Source organism: Oncorhynchus gorbuscha, unplaced genomic scaffold, assembly GCF_021184085.1.
Source record: "Oncorhynchus gorbuscha isolate QuinsamMale2020 ecotype Even-year unplaced genomic scaffold, OgorEven_v1.0 Un_scaffold_33:::fragment_2:::debris, whole genome shotgun sequence".
In the NCBI taxonomy this organism is placed as follows: domain Eukaryota; kingdom Metazoa; phylum Chordata; class Actinopteri; order Salmoniformes; family Salmonidae; genus Oncorhynchus; species Oncorhynchus gorbuscha.
Window position 1 is genome coordinate 80188 of NW_025745186.1, and position 22280 is coordinate 102467.

A 22280-nucleotide genomic window follows, 5' to 3' on the forward strand; every position below is an offset into this window, starting at 1 on the left:
AAATATATTCTCTATTCAGCCTATAGAATTTGTGCAGGTGACTGTATATAAACATATATGTGTGTGCTGAGGAGGTACTGTAGTAGGTACCTGTGACAGGTCTCAGTCTGCGTAGGACAGAGGACGGTCTGCGCATGTCTGCCAGAAACTTGTAGAGGTCTTCATCACTCAGCCTGTCCCCCTCCTACAGATACAAAGATCATAGTATATTGGCACACAGACACAAACCACACAGACAGGTTACAGTGCCTATAACAAGTATTCAAACCCCTTGGATTTCTTCATATTTTTCTTGTTACTAAGTGGGATTTTTTATTTATATTTTATTATGTCAGAGATCTACAGAAATACTCTGCAATGTCAAAATGGAAGATAAAAATCGTATAAAATATAAATGATGAAAAATATGTTGATTAAAATCAGTATTCACCTTTCTGAGTCAATACGTTCAAAACACCTTTGGCAGCCATTACAGATGTGAGTCTTCATGAGTAAGTCTCATAAGAGCTTTGCCCATCTGGATTGTGCAATATTTGCACATGATTCTTTTCCAATTTCTTCAAGCTCTGTCAAACTGAATGTTGATCTTTGTGAGAGCACTTTTTTTCACATCTTGCCATACATTTTCTAGATGTAAAGGGATAGTACAACATTTTGGCAAGCAAGCCATTAAACTCTGCTTTAAAATCACAATTGGCCTCATGGTGCAAACCCTGAGTGGTTTCCTTCCTCTCCAGCAACTCAGTTAGGAAGGATGCCTGTATCTTTGTAGTAACTGGGTGTATTGATACACCATCCAAAGTGTAATTAACAACTTCACCAGGCTCAAAGGGATATTCAGTGTCTGGTTTAGTTGTTTTATTTTACCCATCTTTCTTTGCGAGGTATTGGAAATGCTCCTTGGTGTTTGTGGTTGAATCTGTGCTTGAAATTCACTACGTGACTAAGGAACCTTACATATCATTGTATGTGTGGGGTACAGAGATGAGGTAGTCAGTCAAAAATCATGATAACCCCCATTACTGCACAGAGTGAGTCCATGCTACTTACTATGTGATTTGTTGAGCACATTTTTACTCCTGAAGTTGTTTAGCCTTGCCATAACGAAGGGGTGAATACTTACATAACCAAGATATTTTATTCATTTGTATTACTTTGTAAACATTTCAATCCCACTTTGTAAAGCAACTAAATGTTTTAAGAAATCTAGGAGGGGTGAATACTTACGATAGGCACCTGTACACCTGGGTAGCACAAACACACAACATTCTGACTGACCTGTTTGAAGAAGTTGGTGACTGTGAGAGTGGCTGGACGGAAGGTGGCAAAGTTACACATGTCCTCTCCCACACTCATCCGCTCAAACCCTTTCTTCTTTCTCTCGTTCCATGTTCCATGGCCTTTCCGCTCTGACAAAAAGTCATCCGTTTAGACATTCAATAACAATTATTACATGCTTATTATGAAATTATGACACTTTTGTTACATCCCCAATTCAACAAGAAGTGTCTGAGTGTGACTGAATTCCAACGTGTATTTCCATGTGTATATGAAGAGAGAATCTGTGTGTGTGTGTGTCTGTGTGCTTGACATCCTAACTGTGATTAAACCAGGGGGTGTTTGGTAGAGGTCAGAGGTCATAAGTACCAGAGTCAGAGTCGGGGTCGGAGCGCTCCAGCCCCCCCACACTGCTGACGATGTTGACCAGGTGGATGGCCGTCCAGGCGAAGGGCATCCTGTACCTCCCCAGCCTGCTACACGACGTCTCCGCCTGCTGACGCAGCTTCTCCAGCTTCTCCTTGTGCTAAACAGAGAGAGACTTGAGAAAGGCCTTGAGGAAAGGCATCTGCAAGGTGATACTGTAGTAACGTTTTAGAGTTTGTTGGACATTGATCTACAGAATAGGGAATTGCAAATATTGCAGTTGTCTGACTCAGCCGAATTGAGAAATGCTGATGGCTACCCAGCTGGACAGAGTCCCATGTGCATGACCCCATACAGGCATGTACACAGGCAAAGAAAAGACCAATAGAAGAGACACTATGAACTTACTGTTACCTTTGATGAGTCCGACTCTTTCATGACCATGTAGGGTTCACAGGATTCCCCTATGTCTCCCTGCTGAAGGACTTTCTCCAGCTGAAACACACACACACACACACACACACGTGTGTAACGGTGTACATTGCTGACCTGACCGTTATTTGCACTTGGTGCGCACACATTTCTAAAGCAATATATGAACTGCAAATATTGGAAGCATCTTCAGAATAACTCATGTCACGTTCACTAGTTAAAGACAAATAGGTCGTTGCACTTCACTGTCACCTATGTGGCAAAGCTTAGAGAACTTTATCTAAAGTAAATAAGTGATATAATGCAGCCATGATAAGGTATTGCAAAGTCACTTGGCATGAATCTTTCTGGTGGCTGAAGGATATTCCACTGATTTGTCTGGGATGGTCTGCTCAAATACAGTTTACACAGGATATTGGCCAGTGTTACCTTGTATTGATTGTCCTGTGTTACATAAGTGTTGGTGTTAATAGCCAGTGTTGGTGTTAATAGCCAGTGTTGGTGTTAATAGCCAGTGTTCTATTGCAGGTTCTATTCTTCAATTGATTGATTCATTATTCTTATGCTACGCAAAGATAACATACATTTTTCTAAACTAATCCAATCTGTTAGTTGGACTAATTGCACCCGTTACTGAAATGATTGTTCCAGTTTAGATGGTTTAGGTCGTCTCACATCTGGGTCCTCCTGACCATGACAGTCATTCTGAATGCAGGTTGTGGGTGAAAATATTTCTACATTTTGGATATCTCCACTCCAGCTTGATTCCAATGGAAATTACACCAATTTGCAAACCAGCATAATTTGAATTTGCAAATAAAACTCAAAGAATAAAAAAGGAAAGTTTTACATCTTCCTAAGTCTGAGGGGGGTTTAAACCTTCCAGACTTGGAATTGTGTCAACTCACCACACAAGTATTCTTATTGCGACATAGAGTTAAATGCACTACAGAGGAACAATGGGTACATATTGAAGATGCGCATGCTTATCCCCAGAATCTTTTTACATGTCTATTTTCAAAGGATAAAACTGAGAACATTAAAAAGCAGCAATACATCGATTTTTGGGCAACCCGACCTAATTCACGTGGATATGTCATTCTCATTGAAAGCAACTCTAAGAAGCGGTAGATCTGTTCTATGTACGCTATTTCTATGCTGACTGTTCTTAAGTTTCGTTTTTGCGTCTTTTTTACTTTAGGTTTTGTGCACCAGCTTCGAACAGCTGAAAATACAATACATTTCACAGCGGTTTAGATAGTACAATAATTAGCTACACTACACTTGTTTGTTTTGCCCTATTTGAGTCAGAAACTGATATTAATATGATAGGTAAGATATAGAAACCTTAAAGAGAGCCCATCTAAAATATAACTGATATTGGCACAAGACGGAGTTAATGTTGGAACATAACTAAATTACAGTTCATGAAAATGTATGCTTAATCCAGTATAAACTAATGTATAGAATGTCTTACACATGAGATAAAATTCACTAATTTTACAGTATAACGGCAGAGAAATGTCTTAATTTTACAACGGGTAGGTCTAATCCTGAATGCTGATTGGTTAAAACGGCATTCCAGCCGGTGTCTATTCCACAAGTCGCCTCCGGCTAAATCTATGACATTGAAAAACCTTTATACTCTGTTCTATCTGACAATCCACTGTCATCAGCCCAGATGAAACTCGACCTTCAATATAAAAATCCTTTAGACATTATCTCATATTTCTTTTAGAACAACATTTAGATTTCAACAGCAGAGATGTGTATAAACCTTGCTGTCTGCCTTGCTGTCTGCCTTGCTGTCTGCCTTGCTTGTCTGTGTCTCCGACATTTGCAACATTGTTTTAATAATCAAAATTCAATCTCCCGCTGTCCCATAGTAATGAACGAGTAGGGACGAGACAGACAGGCAGCGTTTCTATGCAAGTCAAAATCATGAATCAGCTGGCATCATTTTTATGGATATTTACAACAAAAAAATCAATTGAAAGAAGGTCAAATGGAAGGACAGCTAATTTGCAGTCTTTCCAACTTCAGTTTGAAGTGACTGTGTTCGCTGTGTTGTTGGCTAGCTCCTCTGAACAACAGTGTCCTGATGAGAGAACACATTTTCTATGCCAGGCGAATTCACGCATCAGCTCATTGTTATGGATGTATCTAAATAAATGGCCCCTAGAAAACAGCTTAAACAAATGCAGCTACTCTGCTGTTATTCTGGCTGCTCCTTGATGACATGACTGCAAGTTAGCCACAGTTGGCTAGCAAGCAAGAACATTTATTTCGTTCAAAGATACGGTTTCGTATGTTTTGTGCTGTCATTTGTATGTGTATGTTTTGTAAAAACAAAATATATATCGTACCCCAAAAATATTTGACATGAGTTGCAGGGCCACTTTATTAGGGTAAAGTAGGCCCTCAAAATAAGGCTTATAAAATATGGATTGTGTTGTCTTCAAGAATGTAATTTTAATGATAACATATGGGATCTCACTTAGTGAAGGCTACAGGACTGAAAATGAATGAATGCAACAGCCATGTCTTGATCACTAACAAATACAGTCATGGGTGGTAACTCTACAACTCACACGAAAGGTAAGGCACACAGGGAAATATGCAAATAAGGCTTTACACTAAGCAAAGTGTTAATTTCACACTGAAAAGTGTGGAAACGTATTGTCACCTGAACAGAGTTAAATTTAACACTCAGTGTTTATTTAACAGCGGAGAATTTGCTGTGTAAATCAGATCACACCTAAAAACCATTGTGGTAGGTGGATAGAAGATACAAAATATAACAGTTCATATGGACAGGACTAGGGGTTTTCTCCTGAACATGTGACCAGACCAAGACACAGTCCTACAGAGAGTCAGTAGTTTGTAATGTGACATAGAGCGTTCTCTGGACTCTATGTATGTGCCCCCCCTAGTGGCCCTATGTCCAGTACCTTAATGACCAGGAAGATGTCTGCAGAGGGGTAGGTGATGGAGAAGATGGCTGAGCGGGCCAGGGTGGAGATGGCTGTGTTGGGCGTGTGGAGGCGCAGCAAGCCCTTCATCTGATCGGAGTTCAGGTCAAAGTGGAAGTCCTCTGAGATCTGGGAGAGGGAGGAGATGAATGTCAAGGGATATTTAATTCCGTTTTGACTCTGAGATTTAAAGCACAAGACCTTTGAGGCATAGTAAGAGCTAGAATATTAGAATAATGCAATCAATAATGCAATAATGCAATGAATAATGCAATCATTAGAATAATGCAATCAGTCAAAGCTTGAGCTCAGCATAATATGATCATTCAAAAATAAACATGCTCTATATGTACACAGTCATTTCTAGAAAACTCATGGGTACCTTTTTCTTTTCCTTGACATCATAGAGAGCGAGGGTCCCAAATATTGGCTCAATTTCTATTTCAAATCTGTAGGGGGTACAAAAAGCACATGTGTTTGGATGAGAAGGAAATATGATTGATCAATTAATAAAATGCCAAAATGTATTTACTATTGTGCTGACCTGAACTGTGACTCAGCACTTTACATTAGTGTGGAAAGAGTATAAGTGACCGACAAAGATCTTTTTAGGAACGATAAGGACAGACAGGTGGTCACTCACTTGAGGGACAGACACTTGACCATGATCCTCTGACCACAGTGTTCTTTGGGGACCTCTGGGACAGAACATCTCTCCACAGCCTCATCCTGTCAGACAACACACACGTAGCCGTGAGAACATAAACAGGGCGGCAACATTTACACAGCCAGACGCCATGGCAACGTTGACACAGACACCACAGTAGTGTGTACGCAGACATAACGAAGGAGGGAGAGAGCGTGAGAAGGAGACAGAGGCAAGTAGGGCTGGGCGGTGAACGGTATACCGGTATTGATGCACGGACCGGTTTAGCGTTTACTTTACCTTCTCTAACGGTATTTGAATGTTTTGTTTGTTAAATGTGATACGCCGTGTGTAACGTCCATTTGTTTAGTTTACTCCGCTTCTCGAGTGCTCTCTCCATGCTGCGTTCGTTCCACAGAGATCTAGCCCCTCCCCGTCACTCATAGAGCGCGTGTTGTTCTTCGACCACAAGACACTTATGTTCCGTCTGCATGGTCAATGCAGCACATGCAAAATATGTTCTGAGCACATACACATTTTTTTACTTCACCTTCATTTAACCAGGTAGTTGAGAACAAGTTCTCATTTACAACTGCCACCTGGCCAAGATAAAGCAAAGCGGTGCGACACATACAACAGAGATACACATGGAATAAACAAACATAACAGTCAATAATACAGTAGAAAAAGTCTATATACATTGTGTGAAAATGAGGTAAGATAAGGGAGGTAAGGCAATAAATAGGCCATAGTGGCAAAGTAATTACAATTTAGCAATTGAACACTGGAGAGAAAGATGTGCAGAAAATTAATGTGCAAGTAGAGATACTGGGGTGCAAAGGAGAAGAAAAAAATTATAATAACAGTATGGGGATGAGGTAGTTGGATGGGCTATTTACATATGGGCTATGTACAGGTGCAGTGATCTGTGAGCTGCTCTGACAGCTGGTGCTTAAAGCTAGTGAGGGAGATATGAGTCTCCGGCTTCAGTGATTTTTGCAGTTCGTTCCAGTCATTGGCAGCAGAGAACTGGAAAGGCAGCCAAAGGAGGAATTGGCTTTGGGGGTAACCAGTGAAATATACCTGCTGGAGAGCGTGCTACATGTGGGTGCTGCTATGGTGACCAGTGAGCTGAGATAAGGTGGGGCTTTACCTAGCAAAGACTTGTAGATGACCTAGAGCCAGTGGGTTTGGCAATGAGTATGAAGCAAGGGCCAGCCAACGAGAGCGTACAGGTCGCAGTGGTGGGTAGTATATGGGGCTTTGGTGACAAAACAGATGGCACTGTGATAGACTGCATCCAATTTATTTATACAATAGTCAGTTTTATGAGGGTGTTTGGCAGCATGAGTGAAGGATGCTTTGTTGCTTTGTTTGCGAAATAGGAAGCCAATTCTAGATTTAATTTTGGATTGGAGATGCTTAATGTGAGTCTGGAAGGAGAGTTTACAGTCTAACCAGACACCTAGGTATTTGTAGTTGTCCACATATTCTAAGTCAGAACCGTCCAGAGTAGTGATGCTGGATGGGCGGGCAGGTGTGGGCAGCGATCGGTTGAAGAGCATGCATTTAGTTTTACTTGCATTTAAGAGCAGTTGGAGGCCACGGAAGAAGAGTTGTATGGCATAGTTAACAGTGTCCAAAGAAGGGCCAGAAGTACACAGAATGGCACAGAATTTAGCAGATGTTATTGCGGGCGTAGCGAAATGCTCGTAATGACAATGTTGATGACAGCGATTTTCGATTTGCTTCTTAATATAAATTAACTAGGGTTCCAGAATTACACTATTACACGACATCTCGTTTGTCTTTTCTTAGCAAGTTGGACCTAAATTACGTTAGTCGCTAACGCTAATCACTGATAATCACAAGTTAACTGGCTAATAACTGTACTGAATCAGAACAAACATAACTAGCTATACAGCCCGATAATACCAGGGATGGTGTATACCTCAATCAGCATGTTGTCTGTGCAACAGTATCTTCTAAATCAAAGAGGAAAAAGCGAAGCATGAATGTTAACTACATGAAGTAGCTAAATTAAAACATTCAAAGTAGCCAAAGATTATAGGGTCCCCTAGGAAACACTTACCAAACAATTTGGTTCCTACTCCGTCACAATAACTCCTCCCTTGCATTTTTAATTCATTGTCATGTCAAACAACACTTTGTATTCAAAGTGCCACTATCATATTAAAACTACAGAATTAGAATAATCATTCTATTTCCATGACTCCAACAGTTCCTGAGTGGCGCAGCGATCTAAGGCACCGCATCTCAGTGCAAGAGGTGTCACTACAGTCCCTGGTTCAAATCCAGGCTGTATCACATCCGGCCGTGATTGGGAGTCGCATAGGGTGGCACACAATTGGCCCATTGTCGTCCGGGTTTGGCCGTCATTGTAAATAATAATTTGTTCTTAACCGACTTGCTTAGTTAAAAAAATAAAAAATACATGTAATTGTTTTTTAATGTTCACACAAGTGCAATTGTAACATTTTGTAAAACATAAGGCCTAGATCGTTTGCCCATATCATGCAGCCCTACGTGGTAGTGTGGAAATTCTCAAATGAGTGCAGAAATTGATGGAAATAATTGGTTGAAGTTGAATAGAACAGTATAAAACAATCAGAATGGAGAAAGACCCATTGAAATGACTTAGAATGTACAGTGCTTTCAGGAAAGTATCCAAACCCCTGGACTTACACTCAGGATTACAGCCTGAGTGTTCTTGGGTATGACACAACAAGCTTGGCATACTTGTTTTTGGGGAGTGTCTCCCATTCTTCTCTCCAGATCCTCTCAAGCTCTGTCAGGTTTGATAGGGAGTGTCACTGCACAGCTATTTTCAGGTCTCTCCAGAGATGTTCGATCGGATACAAGTCCGGGCTCTGGCTGGGTCACTCAAGGACATTCAGAGACTTGTCCCGAAGCCACTCCTGAATTGTCTTGGCTGTGTGCTTATGGCCATTGTCCTGTTGGAAGGTGAACCTTCACCCCAGTCTGAGGTCCAGAGCAGATTTTCATCAAGGATCCTTCTGTACTTTGCTCTGTTCATCTTTCCCTCTTTCCTGACTAGTCTCCCAGTCCCTGCCACAGTATGATGCTGCCACCACCATGCTTCACCGTAGGGATGGTGCCAGGTTTCCTCCAGATGTGACACTTGGCATTCAGGCCAAAGAGTTCAATCTTGGTTTCATCAGACCAGAGAATCTTGTTTCTCATGGTCTGAGAGTCTTTAGGTGGCTTTTAGAAAACTCTAAGCGGGCTGTCATGTGCCTTTTACTGAGGAGTGGCTTTTGTCTGGCCACCCTACCATAAAGGCCTGATTGGTGGAGTGATGCAGAGATGGTTGTCCTTCTGGAAGGTTCTGTGATCTCCACAGAGGAACTCTGGAGCTCTGTCAGAAGGACCATCAGGTTCTTGGTCACCTCCCTGAACAAGGCCCTTCTCCCCCGATTGCTCAGTTTGGCCGGGCGGTCAGCTCTAGGAAATGTCTTGGTGATTCCAAACTTCTTCCATTTAAGAATGATGGAGGCCACTGTGACACAATCCTGTCTCGGTGCTCTACCGACAATTCCTTCGACCTCATTGCTTGGCACTGTCAACTGTGGGACCTTATATAGACAGGTGTGTGCCTTTCCAAATCATGTCCAATCAATTGAATTTTCAAAATGGGGACCCCAATCAAGTTGTAGAAACATCTCAAGGATGATGAATGGAAACAGGATGTACCTGAGCGACATTTCTAGTCTTATAGCAAAGGGTCTTAATACTTATATATTATTACACTTACAAAAATTTCAAAAACAATGTTGTTTTCTCTTTGTCATTATGGGTTATTGTGTGTAAACTGATGAGGAACATTTTTTAATTTAATTTAATACATTTTAGAAGGCTGTAATGTAACAAAATGTGGAAAAAGTAAAGGGGTTTGAATACTTTCCAAATGAACTGTATGTGTTGCCACCCTAGGGTCACGCACTACTTAAAGCAAATGTAGAACTTTAATTAATCAAAAACATAAAATAATGTCAAATACCCTAAAAACCATTATATATTTTTCAAATACCTTAATATTATATTTTGGCCATATCGCCCAGCCCTAGAGGCAAGATACACAAACAGATGGTCACATGTCTGGGGAGAAGTACTGTACATCCACTTCATTGATGTGGTTCAATGTCTATGGTGGAACTGCATGATTTTTAGCAACAGAATCTACATGTAATTAACTTTGAAACATTTTTATATTTTATATATATATATATAAATATATATATATATATATAAAATTAAGTTTTGATATAGTTTCCATAGCTTTCTATGTTATAGCTATATCATTCTACACAAAGTCAGCTAGCACTTCAGCAACACATGCTGAGCAACAACTGAGCCGAACAGAAGAGAATAGTGAATGGATGATAATATTATTATTTGGGACAGACCTCGTCGGGAGGAGGGAAGAGCCCCAGCAGGTCAGAGTGGCGCCCCTGCAGGCGGGCCTCAGCGTTGCGGCGGTCCATGTCCTCTGCAGCTGTGCGCTCTAGCACCGAGGGCAGCAGGGCGTCCGGCGACGAGTTCTTCAGGTCAAAAATACTGGAGGCCCAGCTGCCCCGGGGCGTGTCATCCAGAGAGACTGACCGCCGCTTAGCATCATCCTGGTCATCCTGGCGGTCAGTGGCCGCAGCCTCGTCCAGTTCAAAGGTCTGCTTAACCAGCCCCCGCTGCCTCTCCCTCTGGCGCTCAGAGTTGTGGGGGGTGTGGGTTGTACTATAACGCTGATACCTACAGACAAGACAAAATACATTATCCTCATCTTTAAAATCACAGAGATAATGCACATCATGGGCACCATTGCAACCAAATCAATGGAAAATCAATGTGGATAAAAGAATGGAAAAGAGGGAGGCATGGAACACATGATAGAGGGACACTCACTTCCTCTGAATGATCAACCAGTCATCTGTGTAGACAGCCAAGGCATCTCTCACTCTTGGGTCAAAGGTGCTGTGGAAAAAACACATTAATTATATAGTATGACATAAATATTACAATGGCATTAGAAAGGTACAGGGTGTTCTGCCAGTCCAGTAGAATGACAATGCTGTGTAAAGTGTGTCAAGAAGTCCTAGTTATGTGTGTGAGCATGTGTGTGTCAGTCTTACCCTCTAGATTATTTTCTAGGCGGGGCACAAAGGAATTCAACACAACATCCAGACCCCTGTCTCCAAAATTACCATTTGAAACCCATTGGAGCCAAACTCTTTTAGGCAGGTGGAAACAGAGCTAAGCAAGGGGCCATAATGATAGGGGAAACACTGCTGTGTGTACTGTACATAATGTACATAGTATGTGTGTTAGTGTGACTCACTCCTCCTCGGGCAGAGGGGGTTCCAGTGTAGTACACTCTCTGTCCTGCAGGAGGAGCTCCAGGTCATCTGGGGGGAACTCCATCAGCTGTCTGAGGGGGCCAGGCTCCGCCCCAGGGGCGTGGCTACTCACATACTCCTCATAGTCCACAGGCTCCACCACCTCTGTCAGCGGCACCTGACAACCAATCAATCAATAACACACAACAATCAATTCCTGAGGTGCATTCCGTTTGCTTGAACATTTGTGGAACAGTTTGTACTGAGCGACACGTTTCCTTGAACAGACCGAGATGGGTTCGCTCCGTTCGGTGGGTGGGCCTTGAAGCAATGAGTGACATATTTAAAAAGGGCAGCGGTGCATTTTGAACCTCAACTGGTCGTTCAGTAGAGCACCGTTTCTGTTCAATGTAACAGTTATGTTCTGAACGCAGCCCCGGAGAAGCATTATATTCATACACCTGAACATTCCACCAGGACCACAAGCTACACCGAGATGGTGAGCAAAGAAGAGAGGTGGATCATATGAGTGATTAAGCCTACGTCTCGCCTACTTCGCCTACATTGCCTACATCGCCTACGTTGCCTACGTCGCCTACGTCGCCTACTTCGCCTACTTCGCCTACGTCGCCTACTTCGCCTACGTCGCCTACTTTTGACACACCTTTTTATGTAACCTTTATTTAACTAGGCAAGTCATATACATAGACACAGGCTCCACTTCAATGAGAGCACTGCAGAGCTCGCCTTTTTATACACAAATAGATGACATCCTAAGTGGTTGATAACCTCCTTAAAAGTTGTTTGTTTCCAAAGCAGTAAATTCAACTCATCCGTAGAAAGTCCATCCTCATGTTTGACCTAAGACAAGGTGATATACCTAAACACACAGACACACACAGCTACTTACAGGTTGGTGTGCTCCTCGTTTCTTGGACAGCTGAGGGGAGCCGTACTCCCTGGATACCTGCTTCCTGACCTCTGCAGCCACCGTCCTGACAGAGACGGACAGGAAACGGTAGAGTTCAGTTACGCTCAAACAGGGGGAAAACTGTTTTTCATTCACAGCTGTATCTTCAGGAAGCCAAACAGACATAATAAACATAATAGACATAACAGACATAATAAATACCAGAATAGCAATCCTTCTGTCAGTGGATAAAGAGTACAACTAAATTGAGTACAACTCAACTACTAATTTGATGTCCAAAATTGCACGCGTTAGATTTGTATGCAAATATGCTCCATAATCTAGATACTCAGCTAAAATCTCTCCAACGAGGTGCCAAAAATCGAATTGCCTCACCATTATCATGCACATGCAAATAAGCCAATTAACATAAGCCAAACAAAACCCTTGCTGCTGATAACCCAGAGTTAACCCTGCTTTAAACCATTATGAATATGTAGGCTACTCCCAGACGTAATGCTAGATGGATGTGTTTTATACGTAATTATGTGCCTGCCTTAGATTTCATAATAGCTTTCCAGTTTTGACTTCTTATCAGATGTGAGCAGCCATGTATGCTATCCATTCTCTCCCCACTACGCAGTCCCCAGCAGCTGGTACTAGAAGCAGTGCTGAATGCCAGCAGCTGTTGTGAATGGGAGTCAAGCCGGATCTGTGGGAGAAGAGAGGAGCGGTGGGCCTAGTACAGAAACCAGGCAGAGAGCCATAACTCTCTCACTGCCCCTGGCCTGGGCCTTTATGGACTAATAGCAAATGGGAGGCTTAGAGAGGGGGGACAAAGTCAAACTAGGCCCCCAATCCTCTCAGAGACACAGCATGCAGCTGCTCTTCCACAAACTTATAACGGACTGGCCATCTCATACTCTCAGACACAGACATGCACAGTTGCACGCACACATAACGCTTCCGGAATTCCCTGGTCACGGTCGCTGTGGTCAAACTATGTCTTCATTCCACATGTTAAATGCTACTGCTTGCTCTCTGCTTCAGAAGGAGACCCTCAAATGTCATTTCCCCCCATGACAGACTACATCCCCCCCTCAGAAATAACTCTGATACCCCAAATCACACAACCCTTTTAAGCTGGAACTCTACAACAATCTTTGGACAGAGGCGTCAGCCACAACAATATGTTTGTGATAGTGTTGTTCCACCATTAAAATGTGCTACCTTTTCCAATCCCCACTTTAGACAGGATAAAGGAAAAGCTATCGCCTCCAAGGGTAATAGACGGAACACCCTGTCACACCCTTTCCTGCATCCTGAACCGATACAATGGACTGGCTCCCACTGAGAAGAGGGAGAGAGAAAGGACTGGACGATAACAGAGTTGGGGAGAGAGGAGAAACTGTAGCAATGATTAGGCCGAAGCTGTTGAATTCAGCACTCTACTCGGTTACTACTAAGTTAGGCAATAGCCTAGTAGTAGGTTAGCTGCTACAATTTGAACTAGTAGGCTGCCAGTCATCCCAGGTACCCTCATTTGCTGACTTCTGTGATCGAAAAAGTCTTGGTTTTATGCATGTCAACATCAGAAGCCTCCTCCCTAAGTTTGTTTTACTCACTGCTTTAGCACACTCTGCTAACCCTGATGTCCTTGCCGTGTCTGAATCCTGGCTCAGGAAGGCCACCAAAAATTCAGAGATTTCCATACCCAACTATAACATCTTCCGTCAAGATAGAACTGCTAAAGGGGGAGGAGTTGCAGTCTACTGCAGAGATAGCCTGCAAAGTAATGTCCTACTTTCCAGGTCCATACCCAAACAGTTTGAACTACTAATTTTGAAAATTACTCTCTTCAGAAACAAGTCTCTCACTGTTGCCGCCTGCTACCGACCCCCCTCAGCTCCCAGCTGTGCCCTGGACACCATTTGTGAATTGATCGCCCCCCATCTAGCTTCAGAGTTCGTTCTGTTAGGTGACCTAAACTGGGATATGCTTAACACCCCGGCAGTCCTACAATCTAAGCTAGATGCCCTCAATCTCACTCAAATCATCAAGGAACCCACCAGGTACAACCCTAACTCTGTAAACAAGGGCACCCTCATAGACGTCATCCTGACCAACTGGCCCTCCAAATATACCTCTGCTGTCTTCAACCAGGATCTCAGCGATCACTGCCTCTATCCGCCACGGAGCCGCAGTCAAACGACCACCCCTCATCACTGTCAAACGCTCCCTAAAACACTTCTGTGAGCAGGCCTTTCTAATCGACATGGCCCGGGTATCCTGGAAGGACATTGACCTCATCCCGTCAGTTGAGGATGCATGGTCATTCTTTAAAAGTAACTTCCTCACCATTTTAGATAAGCATGCTCCGTTCAAAAAATGCAGAACCAAGAACAGATACAGCCCTTGGTTCACTCCAGACCTGACTGCCCTCGACCAGCACAAAAACATCCTGTGGCGGACTGCAATAGCATCGAATAGCCCCGTGATATGCAACTGTTCAGGGAAGTCAGGAACCAATACACGCAGTCAGTCAGGAAAGCTAAGGCCAGCTTCTTCAGGCAGAAGTTTGCATCCTGTAGCTCCAACTCCAAAAGTTCTGGGACACTGTGAAGTCCATGGAGAACAAGAGCACCTCCTCCCAGCTGCCCACTGCTCTGAGGCTAGGAAACACGGTCTCCACCGATAAATCCATGATTATCGAAAACTTCAATAAACACTTCTCAACGGCTGGCCATGCCTTCCGTCTGGCTACTCCAACCTCGGCCAACAGCTCCGCCCCCCCGTAGCTCCTCACCCAAGCCTCTCCAGGTTCTCCTTTACCCAAATCCAGATAGCAGATGTTCTGAAAGAGCTGCAAAACCTGGACCCGTACAAATCAGCTGGGCTTGACAATCTGGACCCTCTATTTCTGAAACTATCTGCCGCCATTGTCGCAACCCCTATTACCAGCCTGTTCAACCTCTCTTTCATATCGTCTGAGATCCCCAAGGATTGGAAAGCTGCCGCAGTCATCCCCCTCTTCAAAGGGGGAGACACCCTGGACCCAAACTGTTACAGACCTATATCCATCCTGCCCTGCCTATCTAAGGTCTTCGAAAGCCAAGTCAACAAACAGGTCACTGACCATCTCGAATCCCACCGTACCTTCTCCGCTGTGCAATCTGGTTTCCGAGCCGGTCACGGGTGCACCTCAGCCACACTCAAGGTACTAAACGATATCATAACCGCCATCGATAAAAGACAGTACTGTGCAGCCGTCTTCATCGACCTCGCCAAGGCTTTCGACTCTGTCAATCACCATATTCTTATCGGCAGACTCTACAGCCTCGGTTTTTCGGATGACTGCCTTGCCTGGTTCACCAATTACTTTGCAGACAGAGTTCAGTGTGTCAAATCGGAGGGCATGCTGTCCGGTCCTCTGGCAGTCTCTATGGGGGTGCCACAGGGTTCAATTCTCGGGCCGACTCTTTTCTCTGTGTATATCAATGATGTTGCTCTTGCTGCGGGCGATTCCCTGATCCACCTCTACGCAGACGACACCATTCTATATACTTTCGGCCCGTCATTGGACACTGTGCTATCTAACCTCCAAACGAGCTTCAATGCCATACCGCACTCCTTCCGTGGCCTCCAACTGCTCTTAAATGCGAGTAAAACCAAATGCATGCTTTTCAACCGATCGCTGCCTGCACCCGCATGCCCGACTAGCATCACCACCCTGGATGGTTCCGACCTTGAATATGTGGACATCTATAAGTACCTAGGTGTCTGGCTAGACTGCAAACTCTCCTTCCAGACCCACATCAAACATCTCCAATTGAAAATCAAATCAAGAGTCGGCTTTCTATTCCGCAACAAAGCCTCCTTCACTCACGCTGCCAAGCTTACCCTAGTTAAACTGACTATCCTACCGATCCTCGACTTCGGCGATGTCATCTACAAAATGGCTTCCAACACTCTACTCAGCAAACTGGATGCAGTCTATCACAGTGCCATCCGTTTTGTCACTAAAGCACCTTATACCACCCACCACTGCGACTTGTATGCTCTAGTCGGCTGGCCCTCACTACATATTCGTCGCCAGACCCACTGGCTCCAGGTCATCTACAAGTCCATGCTAGGTAAAGCTCCGCCTTATCTCAGTTCACTGGTCACGATGGCAACACCCATCCGTAGCACGCGCTCCAGCAGGTGTATCTCACTGATCATCCCTAAAGCCAACACATCATATGGCCGCCTTTCGTTCCAGTACTCTGCTGCCTGTGACTGGAACGAATTGCAAAAATCGCTGAAGTTGGAGACTTTTATCTCCCTCACCAACTTCAAACATCAGCTATCCGAGCAGCTAACCGATCGCTGCAGCTGTACATAGTCTATAGGAAAATAGCCCACCCATTTTCACCTACCTCATTCCCATACTTTTTTTTATACTGTTTTTATTTATTTATTTTTCTGCTCTTTTGCACACCAATATCTCTACCTGTACATGACCTGATCATTTATCACTCCAGTGTTAATCTGCAAAACTGTATTATTCGCCTACCTCCTCATGCCTTTTGCACACATTGTATATAGACTGCCCATTTTTTTTCTACTGTGTTATAGACTTGTTAATTGTTTATTCCATGTGTAACTCTGTGTTGTCTGTTCACACTGCTATGCTTTTATCTTGGCCAGGTCGCAGTTGCAAATGAGAACTTGTTCTCAACTAGTCTACCTGGTTAAATAAAGGTGAAATAAAAAATAAATAAAACATTCAGAGGGAACAGCACCATTCACCATTAGCTAGGCTAACTCAATATGATAATCATGTGAGAGTGAGAAACATGGGTACATACCATAGTGAGTATAATAAGTCTGGTATGCGCCAGTCGGAAAGTCATAATACGAGACACAAGGTATGGGCCTGTTGAGGTGTTAACTGTTTCGTACTGGACTGCTGACATTCCAAGATGTCATTGAGATTTCCTCCCTGTTGGTTTTGATGTGACATGTTCACCTGCATGTCTCTAATAAAATATCCAGTCTGCTCTCAGGAGCCTCCAAGGGCCACCCATAATATGAAGGAGGTTCTCAGACGATTCTATGAAGGTTGCAAGGTGAACAGGCTTGTGCTTTTTTTCTGAAAGTGTGTGTTTGTGTGCGACGGGGCGGAACGACACCTGCTATTAGCATGTACTACCATGTATTGCCTATATACCCACCCACCATGCAACAATGGCTTAGCATGCCGTTCCCTGATCAAGGCTTTGATGAACACAAGTATGAACTCAACAATGGTGGAACAGGAAAATGCATCATGTCATGCAAGGTGATATTTCGGCTATAGGACTGATCTAACTCTGTGGATAATAATAAAGATACTGTCCTCGGCTACTTGACTTTTCCACAGGAAAAGGGGAACTCCGTCTTGCCTACTTCTGACTTCATTGTGTAGCAGAACTCCATAAGAACTAGACGTTTCAGTTCCATCTACAGACCTATCCCCAGGAAGAGTTCTACACAGTATGACTTGAACTAGGAGTGACAGCACAGAGGATCGAGCGGAGTTCATTCGCAGCGCAACAATATTAGAGCAACCCAACCCACGCCTTGTTATCCCACAGGTCGACGGGAAAGCGAATTCAACGGCTGGTAATGACTAGATAATTACCAATTATAGTTTTTTAAATCCATTTTACCTGTGGCTCCTCAAGATAATGTAAAATACAGTAATTTAGGTAACTAGTAGCCAACATGTTGGATGGCTCGAGTGTCAGCCTACCAGCAAAAGGAGAACTGTGATCTAGTTAACGTTATCTGTGTGTGCAACAAAGAAACAATCGCAAGTTATGAAGAATCGTTTTAGTTTTCTAAAAAATGGCAGGATGAATGATAAATTCACATTTAATTCGAAGTCAATATGCTGAACAATAGACTGGCCTCCGTCTGTCTCAGTTCCTATTCAGTCTGCGCGGTTTACGATCAGCGATACCCTTAAATCCTGCACTACTCGGTATGTCCGTCATGTCACGCGAACTAGCTGTCCTACAGAGTACATACAAATTATGAGTCTCACCGATTAATTTTGTGAGCAAATGCCCTCCTCTCGTTGGTTGAAGATGCCATTTCGCGTCCCCATTTAGTGTAGTCTTCGAACTATTCTCTCTCTCTCACACACACACTCCTGCACTTCGATACGTTTGTTGTCCTGCTGGAGTTCGCTTCCTTGTATCACCACGCCACGGTGCCTATCCCAGTGTTCCTCCTAGTGGTTGGGAGCAGAAATACAAGGTTGTGTTGTATGGGATCGTCCGCAGTGCATTCAAAATTCTCACCTGACCGGTTTCAGTAACGCTGTCACACGTCCGCGAATGGCCCATATCCTCAACAGTTGGAGTTTCATTAGTGTGAAAACTGAGGACGTTTGCTGAACAGCGAGACCTACTTTAGATCAACATGTATACCAAGTGAAAAACACAACGTCAAGGCCCGTAGGTGTGTCATCTGTTGACAGTTCTGTTGTCCTATAGCTACCTGTCAAAACAAAAGCAAAACACTACAATTAATGCATAAATTCATAAATCACACTGCATATATTACAGGCCTATAATACGGATATGGATCTGCAGTAGGCCATTTTTTTGTTTCTATGCACCCATTGGGGAATTGGGAAATCTGCATTGATGCAAATAGGCAGGTGCAACACAGTAGGCAGGTGGCACCTGAACAAGGTCAATATTTTTTAGCTCAAGGAGGTTGAAGAGGATGGTAAGCTATCAAGCAATGCTATCAAGAGAAAAGGTTGGGTTGTGAAGTACTAGGCTAGCCGGCTAGGGATTAAATAGATTTATAGACTACTGTTCAACTGCTAGGCTTTTTTGAGCCAATAGACCTAGGCCTGTGTCAAAGAGACAGATGACTGTCGTCGGATTCCCATTTTCCTCACCCGGCGGTCAACTAATCCAATTGCTGAAAAAAATAATCTGTTTTTTTTACCAGGGAGGGAGCCATTTCATTCGTCATTTGGTTAAGTAGATCTAATCCTGTTAATTATGTCTGGCATGTGCATACAACCTCTATCTAAGAGGATGTGTACTGGCCCTATAATTCAGCGGTGCTACATTGTGGTGTGCTAATTTACACCTTTTAAATCATTTATCTACCTCGACAATGTTGTGTGCATTAGAATACTCTTCACACTACACAAGGATAGTGTGTTCATATTTGGGATGAATATGTATTATGATCATATGCCCATCCCCTAAATGATTAGTTCCTCTAGGTGTATCTCTACAGCAGCAGCATATGTTTACCTCACATTCATTTTCAAAACATGCTCAAGTATTTCATGTTTATTCCATTATCCCCTCTTGGAGGGAATCTATGTAATATACTGTATCACATTTCCCTCGTCAGCCAGGAGGCAAAATGCTGCCTCTCCCTTCAGCAAGGGTGCTTTACTAACTGTTGACCAGCAGAGGGAGATGTTCACCATGATTGTGGGGAAAGGGGTAGGGCCCACGCCTCCTCTCTAAGAAGGGCGGGTCTTCAGATTCATGATTCTTTCTGATTTCTGATTTACATTTGCATTTACATTTAAGTCATTTAGCAGACGCTCTTATCCAGAGCGATTTCTGATTTCGTGGTCCATGGAGCTCAACAGAACTAGCACTGTAGTGACAGACTCTCGTTATCTTGCAGTTTCTGATTTTCTTTGTAGCCTTTCAGTAGGTAGACAACAAACGTTGGTCTAAATTAAGACCCAAAGGAGATGGCCTCCTTTCAAATGGAATCAAATTACTTACAATGAAGCAGATGAAAAGGAGGTACACCAAAGTTCAGGACACAATGTGTCCCCACAGGGTTGTCCCTGATGTCTTATAGCTGGTCCATCTTTCATCTCAAATTGAAATGAGCAGGTAACACTAAATGGGAAATGAATCAATGCATTATTGTATTTACATTTGACATTTGAGTGATTCAGCAGAAGCTCTTATCCAGAGCGACTTACAGTTAGTCCATTCATCTTCAGATAGCTAGGTGGGACAACCACATGTCCCAGTCACAGTAAGTACATGCTTCCTCAAAGTAGCTCTCAGCAAAGTCAGAGCTAGTAAGGTAAGTATTGTTTTACGTATCTCTCTCCCTCTCTCCTTCTCTTATCGATCCTTCTCCACAGGAACCACTTGTCAATTTACTGTAAAACCACTCCATCCGCTCTGTCTGCCTTCATTTCCCACCCCCATCTCCTCCATCAGTAAAGTATAACCAAATAGTTGCCTGCTGCAACCCCACCCCCACCCCTCCTCACTCTCCCTCTTCCCCATGGTCCACCAATTCAGCACCAGGGAAAGCAGCCTGCCTGGCATGCTGCTGCAGGTACTCAGCTCCCGCTCTGCTCTGTCTGCAAGATGCCAGATGAATAATGGGGAGTATGGAGGTTTATGAAAAATGAGAGACGGAGAGAGAAAGAGAGAGAGAGGGGGGGTGAGGAGGTGGATAAATTAACCTTGAATGACAGACAGAGGCTGAAGCTGTAGCAGAGGAAGGACAGACATCTTGGGGATTTGTGTGTGCATGGAACCAACCTCTCTCAGAGTAGAGCAGGGTAGCAGGCAGGTTCAGTGCTAACAGCAGGCAGGAGTCTGGGCCAGAGACCATGTTAATGAAGACAAATTAATCTCACTTTCTATCTCTCTTCTATGTAGGTCCACTGCTTCCACTACAATGCCCACACTAGCCCTTTCTCTACCATGGTTGTCCTGAGAATGAAGAATGAAGAGTATTGCCTTACAAGGCAACATGTGTGCATTAGACATTGTGAGAGCCTAGGTATTGTATTTGTCATGTGTTTTCTCAGGTGGTCAAGAGTCACTGAGCCAGACAATGTAGACCACTATGAGCTTCCATCATGACAATCACAATGTAAACCACAATGAGCTTCCATCGTGATAACCAGACAATGTAGACCACTATGAGCTTCCATCATGACAACCAGACAATGTAGACCACTATGAGCTTCCATCATGACAACCAGACAATGTAGACCACTATGAGCTTTACATCATGACAACCAGACAATGTAGACAACTATGAGCTTCCATCATGACAACCAGACAATGTAGACCACGATGAGCTTCTGTCATGACAACCAGACAATGTAGATCATCATGATCCTTTTCCCCATTGGTAAGTCAGAACACATTATTAATTGGACATTTAATTGGATATTACATAAAAGCATCTTGCCCACTACAATGCAGCCATCATTACCATCAAGCTCAGAGACACTGTCAGACAAATCTATAAATATCACACTGATGTCATATTTGGGAATTAAATGTCAGTATCCAATCAAAGTTTATTGGTCGCGTGCACAGATTTGCAGGTGTTATAGCAGGTGCAGTGAAATGTTTATGTTACTAGCTCCAACAGTGCAGTAGAATGTCTAGCAAATACTATACAAATACACAATAATCAACAATTTCATGAAGCGCTCGAATGTTCGGCAGTGACATTGTGGTGCCCTTGCATTGTGTTTGTTTCACAGTATAGCACTGATTAATACTGTCAGTGGACAGTACCTGTTACGCCTGCTCTATTCTTCCCACCTCAAATACTATACAAATAGCCTAATCCTTTAATCTCTCCATTGTGCCCTCCTCTGTTCATCGAAGGCTTTAATACTTCCTAGACCGGCACTATTGTTCCCACCTCTCTAGCCTCCTCCCCCGGCACTCCCCCCTCCCCCACAGCCAGAGAGCCCCCCACCCCTTCCATCCCTACTGCATTACCAAAGAACAAAAGAGAGCGTGTCAGACACCACCCACTGGATCTCTTTCACACAACAGCCCCCACCTCACTTCCAGATGGGCTTAGCTTTTTTTCAGGGGTTTCTCACAACCCCAAGAGTCCTTCAAAATGGATGTCACTTCCCCCAGAATCCACTCCTCAGCTGCCCGTCATCCACCTGCTCGCCCACCACGTGCCCATGCCCAGAGCACGCCCCATCTCCACCCCCTCCCCTCTACCTCTCCCTACCGGCCTGGAGAGAGAGAGGGGGGGGGGTCCCATTAAAATCATTAACCACTTGCTCACTGTGGCCCAGCTCCAGGACATTACTTCAGCAGCCATAAAAAGGCTTTTACGATATTAAGTGCTGAGGGGGAGAAAATGGAAGAACAAACCTCTAGTGTTTTTACATATGAAAGCTCTCACAATTTAGCAAAACCACATGTTGGGGGAGGAAAACAAACATGCGAAAATTACATACTAAAAGGTTTATCAATATACAGAGATTCTGTATAATT

The 22280-nt window shown here is 43.6% G+C and overlaps 1 protein-coding gene across 8 annotated transcripts in view; it reads right to left on the reverse strand.

Annotated features, from left to right (window-relative positions):
* The window catches only part of LOC124017795 (dedicator of cytokinesis protein 7-like), a 54478-nt gene extending 36272 nt beyond the window's left edge, over nt 1-18206 (reverse strand). For 4 of the 8 annotated variants that reach the window (XM_046333001.1, XM_046333005.1, XM_046333004.1 and 1 more), the window contains exons 1-12: nt 18047-18206; nt 11977-12061; nt 11069-11244; nt 10636-10704; nt 10143-10482; nt 5692-5777; nt 5431-5497; nt 5028-5177; nt 2053-2139; nt 1648-1804; nt 1279-1409; nt 91-184 (exon numbers count right to left, since the gene is read on the reverse strand). In XM_046333001.1, the coding sequence (XP_046188957.1) occupies nt 91-184; nt 1279-1409; nt 1648-1804; nt 2053-2139; nt 5028-5177; nt 5431-5497; nt 5692-5777; nt 10143-10482; nt 10636-10704; nt 11069-11244; nt 11977-12061; nt 18047-18096 (1492 nt within the window). In that variant the 5' untranslated portion in view covers nt 18097-18206. The remainder of the gene's footprint in view (nt 1-90; nt 185-1278; nt 1410-1647; nt 1805-2052; nt 2140-5027; nt 5178-5430; nt 5498-5691; nt 5778-10142; nt 10483-10635; nt 10705-11068; nt 11245-11976; nt 12062-18046) is intronic. The other 4 variants (XM_046333008.1, XM_046333006.1, XM_046333007.1 and 1 more) reach the window with 1 other exon arrangement.
* Nucleotides 18207-22280: the final 4074 nt, after the last annotated feature.